At 40.7% G+C, this 15,429-nt stretch overlaps 1 protein-coding gene across 10 annotated transcripts in view; it reads right to left on the bottom strand.

The window, feature by feature from the left end:
* The window catches only part of PTPRM (protein tyrosine phosphatase receptor type M), a 512,931-nt gene that overhangs the window by 81,563 nt on the left and 415,939 nt on the right, over positions 1-15,429 (bottom strand). For all 10 annotated transcript variants that reach the window (XM_075744400.1, XM_075744401.1, XM_075744406.1 and 7 more), the window contains one exon: positions 13,884-14,071. In XM_075744400.1, coding sequence (XP_075600515.1) covers positions 13,884-14,071 — 188 coding nt within the window. The remainder of the gene's footprint in view (positions 1-13,883; positions 14,072-15,429) is intronic.

The raw sequence follows: 15,429 nt of genomic DNA, 5'->3' as shown, positions 1-15,429 counted from the left end.
ACTCCTGAACTGAGCTGCAAACCCAATAACTCCAATAATTTTACATGGTTGATGCTGCCATCATGTAATTTCTGAAATACTGACTCTCTCACTGACAGTACTTCTCAAGTCCCCAAGGTCAGCCTGCTTTTCCTTCTGCCCACCTCCTGGGCTGCTTTGTTTCCATGAGTACTCCTATCTTCCCATCAGTTTTGGATGGGAGGACAATTTTACTCCATAGCTGCCTGGCTCATCTTTGTCTATGCCTGACCAAGTTGCCCACATCTTCTCATGACTTTTTGCCAGGCTATACACTCTTTGCCTCTCAGATGACTTGCCGAGGACCCTGGGCTACCTAGCTCCTAATTAATAAGATGGACGCGGAGCCAAGCAGTTGGAGAACAGCAGTAGCCCCGCAAGAGTGCAGGCAGTGCTATCACTGAGGTCCTGCGTGACAGGTAACTGGGGCAGCAGCTATCATGCAGAGACAGAGGCAATGGCAGGAAACCAGCAGGGGAGACAGGAGGCTTGCTAAACCCTTGTCTGCCCAACTATGACCCCCCTGATTTTCAGTGGACTTAACATTTCCCGCAGAATCTCTTGAGCCCACCAACTCAGTATGTTGTAACAAAAAAATCATTCCTGCTAGAAAATACTGATCATCTGCTCCACTGACAAGAGAATTACTAAAGCACTACAGGAAGTGTGTAAGAAGTCTTGTATTCCAGTTAGAAAACTTTTTAAATGATACACGGAGCCACAGGCTACATAAGAATACAAATTTTCATTTCCTGAAAAATTTATAATGGCTATTTTAACTTAGTTAAAACAAATGCATTATAGAAAATAATGCATATTTTAGGTATGCTGTGGATAAACTGCTGCTAAATGAAAACTCCTAATAGCTAAATTATGCTAATTTGATTTGAAAAGAGTTCCTTTCACTTTACAAACAGCCAATAATAATGCTCTGGTCATGAAACTAGCAACGGACTAAAATGCCCAATTATTTGTAGTGAATAAATACAATCCATAGAAAACACATAGGGTGTATATATAATTAATAAAGAATAGATTATAATTGCATTTAACACCATTTGCATAATTTAAAATTGAATAACTACATGACTGATTTTTTATGTCTTTTTAAAGGGCACTAATAAAATATGAAGGAGGTAAGGAGGCTTATACGAGTAGGAAGTAATGAATAATATCTTGAACATTAAAGCACAATATATTATTCTGTGCACATAAATTGGACCAATTCATTTTTGCAGGTGCAATGGGAAAAGTATGGTACATCAGCAGTTTTCAAAAGTAAATAATATGTTAACTGAAGAAGGGATTATGGATTCTGATCAAATATTCAATGTCTTATTTGAATAATTAATGCATCAGTCTGGTGCAAATATGCAGTATATAGCCTGCAATGTTTCAAAAACTTTTCTTTCTTTCAAATCATACCTGTCACTAGCATTTAGAAAGTTTAACCTATCACCTTATCGCTGTGAGCGTTAAAGCCATTCTTGTGGATTGCCCTCTGGAAACTCACGTTATGAGTGAAATTAGGTTCAGTGGCCTCACTCAGTTTCCTACCGTGGTGTTCAATAGCCCATAATGATGCACAAAGTGGCTAAATCTGAAACTAAACCCTAATTTCAAAAGGTACAGGGAGAGCATAGATTTGATAGTAGTCGATGCATAGTAGCAAGATCACTCGGCAAAAATGACTTGCCTAACAGACAACCAGAGTAAAATATATTCTGAGAAGTCTGCTTAGTACAGTTTGACTGTTTCTCAAACTGTGGCTGCCAAAGGGGAGGAAGACAAGACAGGATGGAAAATAATGGTGCAACAGATTTCACATGCTAAAATAGCGACGGGTGACTGTTGGTTATTAAAAGAATAAGCATGTACCTCTGTGTACATCCAAACACAAGGAAGCAGTAAGATGGAAAAGGTAAATTCTTCCCATTAAAATTATATAACCCCTGTGTTAATTACTTGGTGTGGATACTGGATTTCCAAAGATCTGCTCGGTGCCGAGTTGACAACAATCAGTGAAACCTGGAAGCTACTTCTTTTATTGCTCTAATTTGACATTGCATATGCCCACAAATCTTTCCAGTATAAAATGAGAAAGATTTTGCAACGCCTTCATAGAATAAAAGATCCTAATGATGGAGTCATAGGTCAGGAAAAAGGGGAGCAAAAGTAAAACAAGTTTTGAAAGACTGCTGTGGCACCTGGACCCAAGGTAGGGAATAACCCCACAACTTTGAAAAACAGATTAAAACTTTATTGCCATGCGATAATGACAGACAAGAAGCACACCCACAGAATTGTGTGCAACAGCTAAAATGATTCCATTTTAAATGCTTAAGTAGACTCACTCATTAAGGATCAGGAATAATGTCAGAGGTGCTTATCATGCTGTCCTGGTTTTGGCAGGGATAGAGTTAATTTTGTTCCTAGCAGCTGCTAGAGTGCTGTGGTTTGGATTTAGGATGAGAATAATGTTGATAACACACTGATGTTTCTAGTTGTTGCCAAGCAATCAAGGACTTTCCAGCTTCTCATACTGCCTTGCCAACGAGAAGGCGAGGGGTGCCCAAGAAGCTGGGAGGGGACATGGCCAGGACAGCTGACCCAAACTGGCCAAAGGCATATTCAATATCATATGATGTCATGCTCTGTATATAACTGGGGGGTTGGCCAGGAGGTGGGGTGGCTCGGGAGCTAGCTGAGCATCAGCTTTGGGTGGTGAGAAATTGTGCTGTTCATCACTCATTTTGTATATTTTTTTATCATTATTATTACTATTGTTATTATTATCATCTTTCTTTTCTTTCCTATTAAACTGTCTCTACCTCAACCCACAAGTTTTACTTTTGTTTTCCTTTTCTATTCTCTCCCCCATCCCACTGGGAAGTGGGGAGTGAGCAAATGGCTATGTGGTTCTTTTAGCTGCCAGATGGGTTCAACCATGACAGTCCTTTTGGTGCCTACCATGGGGCATGAAGGGTTGAGATAAGGACAGATCTGCCCAGAGCGTGTTAAAACAAATTCATTGTAAGCATTCATTATATTAGTTTAATAGTTTCTGGTCACAATGTTGTAGTATTTGTTCGCATGGTTGTGTCACGTAAGTCCTTACTTGCATTATGTATTTCCTATGGTGCTGTTTATCACCTCTGGGAGCTGGATGAAAATGTTTCTTTTGTTGCTCTGTGTACTACGTCCTTATGATAAGATAACATTATTGGCCATGACAATGATTTGGTCTGTGTACTCAGCATTGCTGTCATTTCCATACCTCGGGCACTATCTCTCTGGAATTGTTAATACTCACACTCTCTTTCATCTCTGGAGAACCAATCTATGGGTGAGACGGGGGGAACACTTTCACCTTCACCTTCCCTTTCTCCTCCAGGCTAGTTACAACAGCTCTTGAGAATTTTGAATATCCTTGGGATGTTCAGACCAGCATGTTCCTATTGTTATGCCTCCTGAATGTGTTTCAGGTCTTGTTTCGGGTTAAACAACTATTTAAAAATACCACCCGGGGATCTGCCCCAAGGCTGGATAGTTATGAGTGACAGGGTGTGTAGGATAGCATGGGCAAACGCCTAGGAAGGTGGGCACCTCCAGTGTTTTGGAACTTCACCCCTGAACAAGTGCAGAATCCTGAAGAACTAGTAGAACATTTGGAAAAAGTATGCTGTCACCCTGGCAATTCCAGAGAGACACAAATCACTGCAATGTACTGGGGCCTGGCCCATGCCTACCAAGCCCTGTTCCACACTGTTCAGTACCCTCAAAGGGAAGAGGTCTCTGGATCTGACAACAAAATGACAGGCTTTGTGCCTGCTCCAACCCCGCTGACAGGCAGTCCAGCTGAACCAAAAAACCAACCTGTGCTGGTATCAGTCGCCCCTATACAGAAGAAGAAATATGCAAAAAAATTCGTTCACTTAGTAGGGGATGATGATGAACCAGGACCATCATGAGAACAGGAGAAAGAGGCAGAACCAGAGGTAATCACTTGATCCCTGTTCCTGACTGAGCTGCAAGATATGTGAAAAGATTTTTAGCTGCTCTGATGCTGGGATAATGGGGTCAGCAGCCTGGAATTAGAGAGCAGGGAGGCCAAGCAGCTGGGATCCCTGTCTAGGGAAGGGGCATTGACAAGGTGATTGGGAAAAAGACACAAGCCCTCAGCCTCTGGAGGTCACTTCTGTCAGACGTGAGGGAAAGGTATCCCTTCAGTGAAGATGTTGTATGTCACCCAGGCAAGTGGACCACTATGGAGGGAGGTATCCAGTACCTGAGGGAATTAGCCATGAGGGAGATGATTTATTATGACCCGGACAACGCAGTTACCCACAGATCCAGATGGAGTCCAATGCACACAACCCCTGTGGCGGAAGCTTGTACGGAGTGCACTATTGTTGTACCCAACTCATTGGCAGTAATGGACCGGGAAGACGAAGAGGGGCCAACAATGGATAAATTGGCTGGTCAACTCCAGCAATATGAAGAACATCTCTCTTCCTCCCTGGACAAACTGGTCCAGCAATTCAAAGAGGATATGTCCTACTCTCCACTTGTATGGACCAGTATCTCAGCTATTAGGGGTAAGCATTCCTCCACTCAGGAGAAAGGACATAGAAGGTACACATCACAAGGCACCCTGTGGTTTTAGCTGCGTGACCAAGGAGTAGACATGAGCAAGTGGGATGGAAAACTAGCCTTGAGCCTAGAGGCAAGAGTATATGAGTTGCAAGAAAAAACAATCACAAAAGGGGATTCTTCCAGGAAAAATGCCACTCCAGTTTCCAGTGGACAGTTCCCCAGAGTGAGTGGAAGGCTTGATTGTACTTATGATCCTCTTGAAGGGACTTCCAAGTCATTTTTACAAGAAGTGAGTAACAAATACGATGAGCAGTATTAGAGAGGCCCTGCCTCCAGCCAGGTGGAGGAAAGGGACAACTGAGTTTAATGGACTATGTGGATCCGATGGCCTGGCATGTCAGACCCACAGGAGTACAAGGCTCTAGTGGACACTGGTGCACCGTGTACCCTAATGCCATCAAGCCATGAAGGGGCAGAACCCATCTGTATTTCTGGAGTGACAGTGGGATCCCAACAGCTAACTGTACTGGAGGCCAAAGTGAGTCTAGCGGGGAATGAGTGGCAAAAGCCACCCATCATGACTGGCCCAGAGGCTCTGTGCATCTCTGGCACAGACTACCTCCCGAGAGGGTGTTTCAAGGACCCAAGGGGGTAGCGGTGGGCTTTTGGTATAGCTGCCTTGGAGATGGAGGAAACTGAACAGCTGTCTACCCTGCCTAATCTCTCGGAGGACCCTTCTATTGTGGGGTTGCTGAGAGTTGAAGAACAACAGGAGCTGGTCGCTACCACAGCTGTGCACTGGTGGCAATAGAGGCTCCTTGGTTCCCATCCATAAGCTGATTCGTCAGCTGGAGAGTCAGGGAGTGATCAGCAGAACTCGCTCACCCTTCAACAGTCCCATATGGCCAGGGCGGAAGTCTAATGGAGACTGGAGACTGACAGTAGACTATCGTGGTCTGAATGAAGTCATGCTGCCAATGAGTGCTGCCGTGCCAGACACGCTAGAACTTCAATACAAACTGGAGTCAAAGGCAGCCAAGTGGTATGCCACAATTCGTATCACGAATGTGTTTTTCTCAATCCCTTTGGCAGCAGAGCGCAGGCCACAGTTTGCTTTCACTTGGAGGGGTGTCCAGCACACTTGGAATCACATGCTTTACATATTACTTTTTGATTTTCAGTCCAGCTATGCTGAAATATGAAATGAATGTCTCCTAAATATCTGAACATGGAAAAGACTCCCAGGGCATCTTCAGGACCGTGAGAACTGACAGGTTACAGCCCATTTTTTTACTGCTGATAGATTTTGTATTCATTCGTATGTTTGCCACCCTGTACACCAGGACTACCAGACTCAGTAGAGGCAGAGAACGATTAAAATAGCTGCCAGAGCTCCTACATAAGAACAACCTGCATTCACTTTATCCATCCAATTGATCAGCTTAAGCACCTGTATCTCACGACTTTTGAGTGGACCAACACTGTTCTGAGTGGATCAATACCACCAGTCTCTGTTTTAACTGCTTAGAGGGATACAAAGGTCATGAAAGATGCACTTAAAAGCTACCAGGCTTTCCTTAGGACACAGTCTAAACTTTACATACAAGACTGAGCCTGGCCAACTCACATGGAGAAAAACATTGGGCTGAATTAGGCATAATTGCTCTTGTTAGGCATCCTTGCTGCCTGAGATCATACTCAGTTCAGACTGCTCAGGCTACTAAGAAGAAGAAAACAGGAGGTTCACAACCAAGCAAATCACAGACTGATCAGTACCAAAAATAGCTGTGTCACAGCATGAGCAAACAGCTGCCCACACCCCACTGAGAGTAATCCTAAGGATATTGGAAGCATTCTAGTCTATACACCTCTGCAATTTTATTATTCAAACAGATAAAACCCCAAAGCCTTTCTAATGAAGCCACGACCCGCCTAAATCTATAATCTGTGTTAAGAATAAATTCTAATTAAACCTGCTTAAACAAAAACAAATTGGAAAGCTGTTTCTGCATATACATGCATTTTTATTTAAATTGGAGAAGGCGGCATTTAGGAAGAGTGGGAGAAGGAAACAGTGAGATTTAGAAAGTCCTGGTACACCTTGATCGCTGGGCAGTTAGCCACACTGCAGCACAAGGCTGGGTCGTGTGAATGATATTAAGCACTGTGACAGCACTTCTCATACATGTGAAATCTGTTAAGAACAGAAATTCACAGCTATTAAGAACAGGTTAGAATGGCATAAAACTGGCTGACACACCAACAGACATTCAGCAAACCAAGTGTCTCTCCTTTGAACCGAAAAAAACCCCAGACAAACTCCTATTAACTGCCATCCAGCTAAAATTGTTGACAACTGATTCTTGCTGATCAACAACTGGAAGTCAGCCATTCTGCTGGAAGACTTATTAAAGAATTAAAGGGATATTGCATGCACTGGGAAGTTGTGTCACTAATAACATAGGCTATTTACTAGTGAATGTAGTTTCTAGTTTGGGATGACTTTATTTCAACAATTTGGTATTGATCTGGAGTATCTTAGGTTTTCCAAACCAAAACATGCTTCGTCGACATGGCAGCTGCTCATTTTTACTATTGCTTTTGACCTCTCTAGATATGATCTCCCCAGCACCGAGGCTTCCAGTGAGTGCCCAAGAGTCTGGGATAAACCCAAGCAAGAACAAGTTACCTGGGATTCATGGAAGGCTGCTGCAGATACCATGGAAATCTGAAGAAACTGGGTTTTTCTGAAAAGAATCCTTTGACAAAGGAGAAATACCTGTCTTTCTTACATAAAGGACCTTTATATCACCATTATTTGTGGTTATTCCTCATTGTGCATGGGAGAGAACACTTACATAATAATCTATGCCTATAATCAGACCACGGCAACTTTACAGTATTAAAGATTAAAGATTCATCTGCCATTCAGGAGAACTCATTGTTCTGAGCTCCATCTAAACAGATGAAACTTCACAAAAAATAACAGCTATGTTCTCTACAAATGAATATTTCCAACAATTTCCTCACACCGTTTTCACAGGACAAATTCCCACTATTCTACTTCTGTTTCTGTTATGTTTACAATCTCTAATGAGTTTTATTTTTATTACAAAAATAGAGAGACAAAGAGTTACCTGTTCTCAGTTCTGGAGGACGCAGATGTTATCCTTCATGTATTTACACTGTGGACTAATGCCCCCATTCCCACCCAATGTTCCAAAGTCTTTCTGCTTTCTTTGTAATTTGTGTCTTGTAGGATAGAAAATAACCTGCACTGATTGTGGTATTGACTGTCTCAGCTGGTGCTGCAGAATATCAAATAAAATCAGAGAAAACGGCATGATAAAAATGTATAGGTTGGAGGTGAGACAGGCCAGTTGCAGTCACAAGGAACACATACAGGAAAAAGCAGCACCAGCTGAGTCCTGCCAGTAGCTATATCAACACATCAACAAAATACTTATTTTTCCTACTATTTCCAAGATTTCAGAACAGGGCCCCAGAATTACAGGGTTTAGAAGTGTCAGGTGGCAGCAAATTTGTCTTCCAGGGGGAACCAAAGAGGAAGAAAAGCTATGACTGGAGGACCTGGTTGGAGTGACAGGATTCTAGCCTGTTACGTGTTTGCATGACAGCAAAAAATGGAAACTATATCAGACTTCTGTCCTAGGTCAGACATTTATCTGACAGTGGTTTGGAGGAAAAAAACCCTTAAGCGGCCACCTATGGGTTAAAGTTCCTCCATGAAAAATTGCCATCTTCCCTGCAATATTTTCTGCCCCCCAAACCAATGATCTGTATTTCTGCTGGTTTTAGAGAGGTTTTTTCCTATTTTGTTTCTTAAAACCATTTTCTATTTAGCCCAGATATTTCACTCGCCAGTAGTACACTGCGTGAAAAACTGTTTTTATTGACTATCAACACATCTACCTGCATATCTCCTGAAGTTCCATTTCAATTAATATATTGCTATGCAGACAGGATTTCTTTCATAACCCCACTTATTCTCAACACTCACCTCCAAATCCTCTTCGAATTATCCATTTTTTTATGATCATCTTTGACCACAATCCCCCAACGTATAACTGAACAGCGACCATAACCACATAACCTATTTTAAAATACTTCTACCAATCTATAATAGCTTCTAAGAAGTGCTAAACTGAGATGAATTGTTTAACATATATTATATAATATATTTCATGTCCCTGACCTTGATAGGCCCTCTGAGCCTGTATCCTCATAGGTATCCATCTATTTAACTGTGGTGATTTAGAGATTAATACAGTTACATTGGTGCACCCCCCCCCAGAGTGGAGACCATGCAGCATAAAAGGGGCATAATCAGTTTATCCTGACAGTATATAACTTCACTCCATTAGGAATAGTATTGGTTTAATGATATTAGTATAAAATCATTTCCTGACTGAAACAGTTAATGGCCACAAAACCTTGAGAAAGGATGGGCTGGACAGGAGCGGAGGAGAGGGAAGATGAGAAAGACAGTGGAGGGAAAGGCCTTAAAGTTAAAGCTAGATGGAGGAACCTTTTTTTAAACTCTGTTATTGACACAGCCCTGTTAGTGACAGTAAGTGAGGCTGATCCGAGCAGGATACCCTTTGCAAATCCTGGCTTTTCAAAGGAACCTCTGGTTTTGAGATAATGGAAGCTCAGAACTCCCTGTCATGGAACATAATGTGAATTGATTTTGCAAGGCTTTATCTACACAAAGTTGCACTGGTTTAATTAAAGGTGTGCTTTTAAATCAATTCTGTTAATCCAGTCCAAGCTCCTGTGTGGACACTCTGAAATCGATTTGAAACTGTCTTGTGCCAACTAACCTTAATTTGGCAAAGAACCAATTTACACTGAACAGGCACCAGTTTTTGCTGATCCAAAAATAGGGTTAAAAATAAATCTTATTTAAAATGATAAGATTTTGATTAATTTCTCTGTTTCTGCCCTAGCTACGCCAAGCTCTGCTGGCCTCCAGTAGCCTAGTCCATCTGTTTAGGAAAGAGATGAACTCACTTCTTTGCATCTATGTGTTTGGCTTTTTGACAGATACAGGTCCTTGCAAAAGGATACAGTGTAAAGCACTGTGAAATTAGGGAGTTTAAAACCAAAAGGTGGCAGGTGTAAGGATGTAAGGTGTAAGTGATGAACTGTAGAGACCACTTTCACTCTCCTTTTCTGTTTATTTTGTGTCTGTAATGCAGAAAGGAGATAAGCAGTGAACCCCCTTCATGATCAGTAAAAGCGCTCTCATGCTGTAGTATTGGGGAGCAGCTTAAATAACCCACAATTAGTGTAGGGGTGCATGTGAAATCAGGCCAACATTATCCTGTCAGTCTAACATTGCTGGAACCCAGACAAAATCTCTCCTCTCTTAAGGGTCTGGCAGGGGATAGAAAGGATTTTAAAGATCTACTGCAGACTAGCTGTGTGGAAATTTCCCTGAGTTTAAGGATTTCTGTGCAATCCTTTCCAATCATTCACACTCCACTAGGCCGCAAATGAAGGCCTGCATTTGAGTCCACAGCTTACAGAAACATACCCAGGTTACTTCCACACCTGCGAAACACATGGGAAAATGGGCAGTGAACCTGTTACCAATGTGCTGCTGAGTACACGTCTGTATTTTCTCTCGTTCTACAGGCACAGCCAGACACAAAATCAGAAGCTGCACAGCTACATCCAAGAGCCAGGGCCTGATCCTGCTCTAGGTACAGGAACCTCCGCACCTGCCATCCCAGGAACAGGGCCAGGCTGTGGGATGTTTCCCTGCTGATATTCAACCAAAGCCTTTTCAGTGATGACAGCCAAAATATTTCAGCTCCACCCAGAAGGAGAACAAAACGGTGCAATCCTGCAAAGCATGGTGTTCCCCCAGCCAAGCTCACATATATTGGGAGCTAGAGATACTCAGTATCTCAAGCGGGTAATCCTGACGCAGAGCTCAGCAGTGAGTAAGTACCTGAGTAAGTAGCCTGCCCTTGCTTAAAGGTGATTTTTCAACCTTTATCCTTTGTGTCAGTTATGTTACTCCAAAAGCTCAAGCATGAACTCAATAGGACTTAAAACTATGTAGATGTGCTTAGATTGTGAACTATAGCACTAATTATTGAGAATAGTGGCCCTAATTATTAAGTTTTATTTTAAACCACTTATAACTATGCATGACAGAGAGTGGTCTGTATCCTTGCACTCCTCTGAAGTGCTGCTAACGGGTAATGTGCTACTTTATTTTCTCTTCAGTTCAACAGATTTATTTTCAGAGTGAATCCTGTGTGAATTTCTCCTGAATCAAACTCTTTCCCTGGTGAGACTATATAATCCTGCTGTCTTGTTAGAGCAAAAATCATCTATGAGACTTCATTCAAAACAAATCCCCTGCCAAACTATTTCTCTCTTTTCATTTGGACAGTTATCCTTCTGATAATTTATAACGAAAAAGTTCTTCCGTTGTCTAGTCCAACCTTGTAAAGAGGACAGTACCAGTCTGACAGCAGTGTAAACAAAGAGATTCGCAATCTTAACAGTGCTGGAATATATTGGGTAGTTTTTCATTGCATATGGAGGAAAACCAGCAATACTGCAGCAGTTCCGTGGAAAAAAAACACTCAGAGATATGGCTAGTTGTGGCTCATTCAGATTATAAACAATTTCCATATATAAAGAGCACTTTTCCAGACGCAGCTGCAGTATTTTAAGTCCCCCTTCCCTGCCACTACTAATAAACTGCACCCTAATGCATTGCATCTACTGGCATTAGTCTGACTACACCTACTGTCTGTAATGCGATGCCATTCATCAGCATGGTAAGCTCAAAATTAAGTGATTTTCCTGGAAACTGTTTCTTAGCAGCATCATTTGATCTGCTGTAGTTAAAAAGCCATGTCACTGGTTGCATTATAAATTCCATTTTACAGTCGTCCTTTTTTTTTGTTTTTTTTTTGTTTTTTTTTTTATAAATTAATTGTAGCTTTCCTCTAGGCTTAATGCTGGTATAAAAGGTTTTGGCTGATGAGTAAATCTTTTCCAAAGACAAGAATTTTCAATTCTATCATTTTTAAATAACAGTGGCATAAAAAAACCCTCACAGGAACAAACTTGTTTAAGTCAGCTACACAAATGAAAGTTGACAAGTGATTAGCTCCTTCTGGGAATGAACTATTTTCTATGTTTTAGGGGGAAAAAATGTCATCAGTGATTTTGAAAGTGGCCTGAAGCATGGGCTTTGAAAGTCTAATACTCCAAATACCAGTTTAAACAATTACATATTTAAGCAATTGTTATAACATGGAGTTGGCATGACAAAGCACAAACTTAAAAAAAAAATATCTCTTGTACAATGCAAGCAGCATGCACACTTGTAAAAACTCAGCAGTGTACTAGTAATTGTATTAGTCATCCTGAAGGTCCTACAACAGTGAATACATCAGTTTCTACCTTTAAAACTTAAGCATGGTATATTGAACCTCTGGGGCAGTGCACACTCGTGTTGCTTGCCCTACAGGGTGGAAATGAATTTTTCTGGTTGTCTTCCTCCCGTTTCTTTCGATGAGATGAAAGAATGAGAAGGGATCTCTTTTTTTTTTTTTTTTTTTTTTTTTTGGCTGGCTTCTACTTTGAGAAGACAGAGTTAAAATTGGATCTGTATCATTCTGCTTCTCACTGGCTATGTCAGAGTCACATCACAGCAGACCCATTTACACCTGTTCCTCTGATTTCTCTAATTCTAGTTTCCAAGGAAAGGAAATTTAGGACTGTGTACTGGGTTGGAGATGCAGTGCAATTTGGACAGGTTCCTCAACTGGACAAATGGACGCTACCACACACAGAGGCAGATACAGCCTCTGTCAGGTGTGGCTTGCTCCTGGAAATGGAGGGGTGGGCTGCAGATGATCATTATTTGCTTCCTAGACCACATGGCAAGGAACGTTTGTTTCTTTTTTTTTTTTGGAATCTAATCACATCCTCTTGGATCATAGTCCATATAATGTATTAAGAGTTAACAAAGTTTTTCAGAGGTGACAGCTTCAAATCTGTCTACAGATCAGACCCTACAAGTTCTTATGCCATACACCTTCCCACCTGACCAATCAAAAATTATCTCACAAATTCTCATACGCTCTTATGACATTTTTGACAATTTATAGTCCAACTCTGCACATCAGTCTTAGGTATTTTTTCTCTGTGAAGTAATATATTTATGCTACTAGTTTTTTGGGTTCAAACCTACTGAACTGTAATCTTGTGGGAAACTCAACTCACTGCAGACATATTAGAGTATTCCTGTATGTGAGAATCATTCACAAGAATAAACTCCTTAAAATCTGAGCTAAAAGGCAGAGAAAAATGGACAAAGGACATTTATTTTTATGCCCTAACAATTAAAATATTGCACCTAGAAGATTTTAAAGGGTCTCAAATCCTCCCTTAGAAAAGGAACCCAGATTGATAAGTCTCTGTTTATTCAAATATATGATTTGGATGAGGAGTGGTGTGTTCTTGAACACCACTCTCACGAGGAAGACAGGATCTGCAGTGCAATGTGCTGCGTTCCTACAGTATTTGCAAGGAGGTAGTGGTCATGACATTTAAAACTAAGATGATAACAGGGAGGAACAGGTCACTCTAGCATGAAATGAAGAAACAGAAGTTGAATCAAAAAAAAGGAAAAAAGAGGGCCTATAAATTCATATGAAAAATAAGGAGGATTAGAGATAGCCTCCAGCTAGTGGGAAATAGTTCAGGCACCACAGAATAAATTTTATAGCCCTACAGGCCTCTCTGAAGATTTGTGCACTTCCTCTCCATGATGAATACTATTATTCCAAGAAATACTGCTGGCAGAACTTGATTTCCAAGCTAATATCGTGTTACAGGGCAACTGTAATTAGACATTCTGTGATGTAGAACTTTGGAAAAAAAGCTATATTCTTCAATAGTAAAAGAAAAATATGGCAAGTTCTGGGAGGACACTAGTGGACTTGGTTTTTCTGAATATACAGCTTTATGCAATTAGAATTAGGCAGAGATTTCCAAGAAAGGTGTTTATGTCTCACTCCTCATCCTGGTGGTTCCAATCAGAAAATTTGCTCACCGTAGAGATGATCCTTTCCATTCAATATCTTCCCTCACACAGCATCTGGCTTACTTGGTTGAGTAATTATTTTTCCTGTTCTGTGGTACAGGTAGCAGACAGATAAAGCCAACAATGCAGAAGACGTAATACTTAGATCATTAGACCTGACACTTACTTCATACTCCTCTTTGAATCCATAGCCTTCTGCACACTTCATTTGGGTGATGTGCTGTAGCAAGTCAGCCACACGGATAGCTGGATGAAGCTGTCCGGTCTGGTAGGGCACATCCACTGGATCTCGCTTCTTGTACGTATGGGATTGGACCAGGCTGCTTGTATCACTGACCATCGTATGGGTTTCATCTAAAAAAAAAGAGTATTTCATAATGTAGTGGCTCATTTTCACTTATTAATAGAAATATAAATTACACAGATTTCTAGAGGAATGGCAGAAATCTGACACCATCGGTATTGCTTCTGTCTGTGAAGGCTACAGAACAGTAAATCCATGGAGCAGTTTACACAGGGAAATCGCAAGACTGATTGGAATGAGGCAAAGTCCATGGTTCTACAATGGAAGCATTGCAGAGCAGTCCGAACTCTAATATTACTTTAAATATTACTAGCTGATTACAAACACATTTTAAATTAGGCATTTGGTTCTAAACTGCATAGAAGTTTCATTCTGAAACTTCGACAAGTCCCATGGAATGAAATTGGACTTGTATTCTTCTCAGATTACTGAAGTGCTATATTTTACACTGCAAATTTAGAGCAAATGTTTGGAGTGAGCAAAATAAAAAGATGCACAAAATGGCTTATGGTTTCACCAAGCTAGGACTGCAATGGAAATGTAGATCTGATACAACATTTGGAGACAAACTACGAGAGGACAAATGCAGAGGATCATCTGATCAGGAAAAATGTCTTGACTGGCTGCTGAACATGCTTTAGGACCACGGTATATCATGAGCCATCATATTAGGCATGGGATGTTATATGTAAACTGACATGCAAGCCAACAAACAGGAGAACCCAGTGGGCTGGTTAAAATTTTTATGAGACACATACTCTCCCAACCCTCCACATTTCTTCCATGGGGCAAATGGGCAACTTACCATTGATTGGCACTTTTAAGAAGATACATATCAGGAGAAAAAAAGAGGAGGAGAAAAAGGAAACAGGGCATAAGCAACAGTACTACATTAATAATTACAGGTAATTTTATGTTTGTAATTTAGTCTTTACAGAGTGATTTCCTAAATGAGTCAGATTCTGATCTCAGTTTCACAGTATAAATTAAATGTACTGAAACCAAGGTATCTTACTGTGAGTCAATTCACACAGATGCAACTGAGATCAAAACTTATACTTAGCAGTAAATAGACAGATGTGAAAGTGCACTCTACCTAAAGGAAGCAATATGACTTTCTTCCTGTTTAGATGGAATTTTAAAAATTTGTTCAGACTTGACAAGAGAAAAAAAACCAACCCAAATTCAAAGGTCCAAGTATCATAAATATTTTCTCTGTTTCCCCAAATCATAATTTTTACATATCTCAAAGACTTTTTGATTTTTAACTGAGATTGTTAATGTGGTGCTTTGACTTATTCAAACTATTCCTTTAGTGGCTGCACAGTAAACATAGCAAGGGGTTTATAAAAATACTACATTTATTAAAAACTTATTACTTTGTGAAAAATGTTGTATGAAAGGGAAG

Source organism: Balearica regulorum, chromosome 2 (assembly GCF_011004875.1).
Source record: "Balearica regulorum gibbericeps isolate bBalReg1 chromosome 2, bBalReg1.pri, whole genome shotgun sequence".
Classification (NCBI taxonomy): Eukaryota; Metazoa; Chordata; class Aves; order Gruiformes; family Gruidae; genus Balearica; species Balearica regulorum.
Note: the sequence above shows the minus strand (reverse complement) of the source record. Positions and strands in the feature narration are given on the sequence as shown.